The sequence below is a fragment of the Pagrus major genome, chromosome 5, assembly GCF_040436345.1.
Source record: "Pagrus major chromosome 5, Pma_NU_1.0".
Lineage (NCBI taxonomy): Eukaryota > Metazoa > Chordata > Actinopteri > Spariformes > Sparidae > Pagrus > Pagrus major.
Window position 1 is genome coordinate 2976292 of NC_133219.1, and position 7197 is coordinate 2983488.

General features: G+C 43.5%; 1 protein-coding gene across 1 annotated transcript in view; it reads right to left on the minus strand.

Moving 5' to 3' along the window:
* The window catches only part of cacna1ba (calcium channel, voltage-dependent, N type, alpha 1B subunit, a), a 176138-nt gene extending 169558 nt beyond the window's left edge, over positions 1 to 6580 (minus strand). The window contains 3 exon segments of the mRNA XM_073465321.1: positions 2452 to 2591; positions 3508 to 3613; positions 6321 to 6580. Of these exon segments, the coding sequence (XP_073321422.1) occupies positions 2452 to 2591; positions 3508 to 3613; positions 6321 to 6580 (506 nt within the window).
* Positions 6581 to 7197: the final 617 nt, after the last annotated feature.

Genomic DNA, 7197 nt, shown 5'->3' on the forward strand with positions numbered 1-7197 from the left:
AATTATGGTTATCATGTCAGCCTACTAAGCTCCAATTCAATCAGGCCTGTTTGGGCCGCTCCCACACACACACACACACGCACGCACACACACACACACATGCACGCACACACACACTGGAGAGGCTCTGGCTGCATACATGACCATATACACACACACCCACACACATGCACTCACACAGCTCATAATCAGTTACATAAACATAAGCATATTTCAGCAGTAGTTGTTTACTGTGTCATATGAATGTAAGGGCTATTACATTTTATTCAAAATCCAAACTTTTGTTCAGACGAGGAAAAAATATTACATGAAAATATAATATCAAATATTTTACCTGTACTGACATATTCAAATTCAAAATGTACAGCCTATGAATTTCCAACAGTGTGAGAAGCAGTGTGGCTGTAGCTGTTTGCCAGCTGTAAAAACAAAAAACAGCTGCCTCACTCTACAACAACAACAAATCTAAGGAATCACCTGCTTGCTGCAACCAAACTGAGGCAGCAGAGGCACCAGAAATGTGTGGAGCAGTGTCAACTGTACAATCTCATCTGACTGCCCACTCTTCACCACACTCATCCTCACAGACCCTTGCTATGAGATCATTAAAGAGCCATTACTGATAAGAGTGTAAGATTTATATGAAGGATAAACCGATATGGTTTTCAGGATATGAGAGACCTGGAGCCATGGTATGAAATCAAAGTCATGCCAAAATCTCTACACAGTGTAAATTTTATGACAACACCAGTTTCCAAAATGTATTGTGCTGTACTTTGAATGGGTTTTGTCCTTTTTCCAAACAGTTACCGCTTTCCATTCATCTATGTAAGGTATAACATTTATCTTGCACACACAACTGAAAGGATAAAGTTGGTGTTGTGCTATGTTTACGTGTGTGTGTGTGTGTGTGTTTGTAATCATGGCAAAATGTATTCCTGCTGACACCTTCAGTAGCAGGAACTACCACAGAAGCAGTTTTGAGTATTTTGCCAGGTGTTCATAGTCTGTCTGTGTGTCTGTGGACAGATTTTTGTCAGCACGATAGCATCACAACCATGCAAGACAATGCAAGTTGATCTGAAAAATCATAATTAAAAAAAAACTAAAGCTTACATTTTTATTGTAATTGATGATAACAAACAAGCTGAAAATCTACAAGTTTATTTTCATTCTAGTTAAATGAATGGAGAAAAAAGGAAACCCTATTTAAGCATCTAAAACACAAGGGTTTGTATAAATACTGTTATGCTCCTTGGATAAACCCCTATGGACACACACACACACACACACACACACACACACACATACACACACACACACAAACAGATCCCTGCGTCATTCCAGCAAAACCAGACTCATCCTGGTGGATGGCATTTATTATATTTTCCACCAACTGCTTCCTCTTCTTTTCAGCCAACAGGAACAAAGGCTCAGTGCCTCCCTGTGACTTCCAGTGGGTGGGGTGGGGGCGTTGATGAGGGGTTTGGGAATTGGCAGAGGCTCTGTTTATTGCAATGAGGTTCCTGACACAAGCCCCAATAGATGGGCCAAATAAATCTCTGTATCATTATGTAAGAGAGGCTGGGCCATCCCCTGGTGGACCCACCAAGTGCCTGGGGACTTTCTGCAGCGTAACAGCATCCTCCATCACTACCCCCAACCTTCCCCACCAACCCCCTCTGCTCTCCATCCCCCCACACCAACAGCACTATTCTCATACCAATGTTATAGTCCCTTGATATTTATCCAGTATCAAGGGATCCTCTCTGTTTACTCCACAGACAACGTGAGATGACAAAATTCAAAAAAGAGAGAACTGGTTTGGCATCGTGTTTTAATCTGCTTGGCATTTCAACAACATAAACCAATGACTAAATGATAATATTGTGTAGCTCGTGTATGATACAGAGAGTACAATCAACTGTTCCGAGGATCAAAGACAACTTTACGCCAGTTCGTCCAAATGATCATAAGTGATCAAATGGAGCCACGTCAATGTATGCACTGTAATGTACTGCAGCAGCCATTTTTTACAAGAGTGAAACAAGCTCTGATCATCACCACTGAAAACTCAAAGTTATTGTAAATGAAAAGGCAAACATTTTTGTTGCTGGAGACTGGACTGGGCTGTACTGTTTTCATCATGTCTAAATATCTGATGGGCAACACAGAAAAATATTTCACTGAAGTCTTGTGTTGTAGTAATTTCCCTCTGGTTTTCTGCATGTCTAATGTGGACAATACCACCTTATCAAGACTCTGTTGATTCATACAGGAAGAAAACACCCCGCCATCTGGAATGGATCGTCTTTACTTATCATTAGAGATGCAACACACACACACACACACAGAGAGAGAGCAGAGCTTCCCCCGCCCCTCATTAATCGCTGCTGCCCATCAGCTCAGTCAGTTAGCAGCTGTATAAGCCATTAGGCCAGTGCTACTCACCCTGTTAGGACCACCACAAAGTCCATTACATTCCAGCCATTACGCAGGTAGGTGCCTTTGTGAAAGGCAAAGCCCAGGGCGATGATCTTGATGCCAGCCTCAAAACAAAATATTCCAATAAAGTAGGGCTCTGTGTCGTCCTGTTATGAAAGAGCAGAGTAGAGCGAGAAGGATTCATGAAATTACAGACAAGTAACAGACTTCCATCTGGTCGTGTCAATAAAATCAGGTATTGGCCAGTCAATGTCAATAAAATGAAGGGTCCATACTGACGTTTGTCAGCGGCCTCAGGGTGTCAGTCTGTAGCTCTGTAAGATTCAGCGTCCCATAATCATCTCCAGCTGGCCCAGATCCTTTAACACCCTGAAGGACTCTCAGCAACAACTACCACTGAGGACACTGAAGTCATGCCCTCTAATTTTTTTCTAGGAATTTGGGAGTTTTAACAGCACCTCACACATGGTGTGTACTTAAAATAGTCATTACTTGCGGGGTAGCCTGATAGCTGAAGGGTGCATATGTTGCATCGCCTGCATGTAATTTCCCTACTCTCTTTCCCCATGTTTTCCTGTCTCTCTCCACTATCATTATCATATAAAATAAATAAAATACACCAGAATAATCTTTAAGTTAATTGTAAGTTGCAGCCATAGCACACACAAAGCTTCTTGACAAGAGTCAAGAAATTCTTTTTTGTCCCCAGAATGTTTATTGGGGCCAGGGAATAGCTGGGTAAAGACAGAAAAGCTGTACAGAATATTTTATAATGCAGTCATACAGTCCTGATGACACATCTAATCACTTCATATCATTATGAACTCTGTGATGTGTGTCTGACAGACAAGGTTTCAGCCCATCTCAGGGAGAAGATCAATGAAAGCGGGCAGCGGGGAGGCTCCTTGCCTCGGGGAGTGACATTTCATTCTTAAAACAGCCCTGCCCTTGCCACCCCCAGCTCTTTGATTGGACAGAAGAGTTCACAGAACTTGCATCTGCTTAAGCTGTGGATGTGGGAAAAACATATATACTAATGGAGAGCCGGCGTGCACTACTTACCAAACGCTCTGACATCGGTGTTTTGTCTAAGGCCGGTAGGTGTTGCTCCAAGGCCAGCACAATGCAGTTTGCTATAATTGTGGCCAGGATCATGTATTCAAATGGAGTAAGAGTGTTAAGGAATTCTTGTGGGAGCAAATTCACAGGTTGCTACTCATACAAACACAAACCCTGTCATTAAAACAGTACATAAACACACAGGAATTAAAAATGACAAATTGAAAAATCAATCATAAGCTCTTTAAAAACCTAACTGGGAACATACTTTCTGGACCTACATAGAAGTTTGTCTAACTCATGCCTCTATGGTGTCAGTTTTTCATGATCAAAAGAAAAAAAAGCTTCTTTCAATCATATTCTGATATCATAGATCAGTAATGTAAGTAAGGAAGACTATTGGTACTTAAACACAATGAGATTTCTGATCAGTAATCATCAGTAATGTGGATATAATGACTAAGTGGGTAAAGACAAGTATTAGAACAAGTAGTCTGGTTAGTCTGAAAATAACATCACTTTACTGTAATGAGCCTTTAAAACCAGGAAAACACAACACTGATTACATGTCACCATAAAACCATATCCAAAAAATAAGACCATATATAGCCTGATATCATAACAATATACTATCAATATGTTGCCCAGGCCTACAACTATTAATTACAGTACACTATTAAGATGAGAGTAGGGGTGCTGCAGTAGCTCAGTTGGTAGAGCGTGCACCCCATGTACTTAAAGCATAGTCATTTACTTCCATTAATTGGAGAACTCAGAAGAGACAGAGTTTTGAAATAATAGTCAGAACTGTAACGGCAAAGGTCAGGATATCATGACTTTTTGTGCCAGGTATGGATCAAAAACTACACAAACACTGGATCCTGCATTTCTCATAATGCAACTCATCCACCTCCATCAGCCCTCACCCCGCCTCATTAAAGCTGACTTCTTTCAAATGTCACGGCCCCATTTTACAATGCAGAGTTGATGTTACATGTTACATGCTGAGATAAACCTGCCGACATCACCAAGGTTATTTTGTAGCTCTTTAGCCCCTTTAACTCCAATGCTCACAAAGTAGTTGTTTAGCTAGTTGTATAGATATCCCCTGACAGTCCTCAATGATACATAGAAACAAGTTCACAAATCTTCTGTTTCCCGTCAGATAAAAAGACAATCATCACCACTCTGCCACAGTCAAAGGCTATTGGGACCCTCATTAATATGCAACATTTCTGCAGCGTTGAGTAAGAGGAGAGTTTCTGGCTATTTCAAGAAATCATACACGGATTAGTACAGATTACTGGGTATCTATCCTCCTGGCAGTGCATGTCTGTTGTGACATTTGCACTACCACTGCAACACCCCCTCAAGACTCTTCCAGCTCTGCTAGGAGGGGGGCACCCTCAGGAGAGGGAGCTGGCCAACTGACTCCAGTTACTGGGCCTCCAGCTGCTCGGGGCCACAGTAGACCCTCCTCTAGTGTTTCATGATTGCTCTGCATCAGGTTAAAGGGTTCAGTAACGTGCTGCAACACCAAAGCACGATAAATGTCTGCTCTACAGCGGGGTTAACCAACCAGTGAGTTATGTAATGGAAGCCATTACACACCTAAATGTGAATTAATTGCAACACCTATAACACTCATTAACATATGAGGTGATTTACCATTGACTTTTCCTCACAAAGCATCCAGAGCTGCACTGGGGGAGACATTATTTTGTTTGTGAGTCATTTCACGGAAACTCAACAGGTGGCATTCAGGCTCGCACAATCATTCAGTGCTAGCTAAATCAATTAAAATACACCAGCAGCTCATTTCAAACCTGCATCCTGCTGCGTTTTATTGCTGCAGCTTGTTGGTTTGGTGTCACACCCATGCAGATTGCCACTGCCTTGATGATGAGGCCAGCCTGCTGTTTGTGGGGAGTTCAGTTCAGCACCCTGGACAGCACCACCTGCAGACAGGCAGAGACAGAACGGCCTGCCAAGTACACCTACACAATGGTGTCATCACCAAGTCCAGAAATCAACTTTAACTTTAAGCCTTGCTTTGATGCTTTCTATATCTTCACCCAATTCATAGATTCAGCATTATCAAAGAGGGCAAGAGGCCTGTCTGACCAGAGGTCCCCCGCCCACAACAGAGACACATCTTCCTGGATTAAGACCTCTGAGACAAATTCTTCATCAAGTAAGAATCCAGTAAATGAAAATATCTTGACACACACACAAACAGAAAAGCCTTTAACACTTGGCATAAAACTAATTTTAGAAGTTTAGTGAAGCACAAGTCGAAACACCAATCAACCTGTATGTTCCCCAACAGCCTACCCTTTAGTAATCACTCATCGATTAATCTGCTGTTTTCTCTGAGGTGAAATATGACAGAAATGACGCCGAACTCCATTATAAATGTGGATCTGTAAGGGTACCTTGCTTGTCAGTCGTCATAGCCGACATACATGGAAGAAAATGAGACCTGGCAGCACATTCATTCTACAGAAAATCGACCGAGGAGCGCCTAATTGTGGCACAAGCTGCCGCCCTTCGCTCAGAGGCTGTGGAAACAACAGGAGGACCAACTGTGGAAGTTTGACATTTTATTGATATAAACGCTTCTTTGCATATGCCGAATTATACGTTCTGTTCTTTCGCTTCCTCTAGGATAGTGGATAATATCCTAGACAGCTAAATCTTCTGCCGGCAAGCGAGGGATCTTAAATTGACATATTTTTAGGCGGAGTTCGGCGTGTTGATCTCGCGTAATGTTACAGAGCGGCATGTATACGGGTTAGACTGGACTGTAAGGATATGGCCATTCGGTGATCTTTTTGGCATATTTCCGTATGATATTATCCTCGCTGAAGATGAACAGAGAGCGGTTGACGGTGAGGCAGTTCTGTTTGACAGGGATGGGGTTGTAAATGGCCATGGTCCTGGCTCTCTGGGCCATCGACTGCTTGTACATCCTCTGGCCCCCCGGAGGCCCCGGCGGCCGAATGGCCCCTCTGGCCGGGCCCGCGGGACAGCTGCCTCCATAGCGGCTGGACAGTTCGTCTTCAAAGCGAGCCATACTGGGATAGCACAGATTTTGCTGGAGAAACCAAAACTGACACTAGAAAAGAAATGGAGAAGAAGCATCACAACACACACTGTGGTCCCGTCCTCGAGGTCCTTTAGGTGCGTGTGTCGTCCACGAACAGAAGAGTCAAACATTCACACCACAACGAGGAGAGGGGCTCTTTATCTCGACGTTAGTCTGCTCTGTCCTCGTCTCTGCTGCTTCCCATGCTGTCTCTCTCCACGACATGAAATTGTTGCTCAAAGTTTAGACGATCACATTCCATGATGCATCATTTTTCATGGGTGTTCCTCCTCCGACTGACTGCCCCGGTCCTCAGAAGGAGCTCAAATACACTGGCATCAACGCTTCAGGTCCATGTTACAGGATGCGCCCTCTACCAGAACCCATGTAAAAACTGTCAGTTTAACACAACAAACCACAGCAGACAAAACACCGTGAAGCGTCAGCGAGAAGACTCGAGACCGCAAACATGTTCCGTGTCCCCTACAGACCCGTTTCCAGTGCGAGTTAAAGCTGGCTGAACGTTCTGGCACGGTCCAGGTGAGCGCAGCGCGCCGCTGTCCTTTAGTTTCTATCGTTGACTGGACAGATCACGGCTGAGCAGC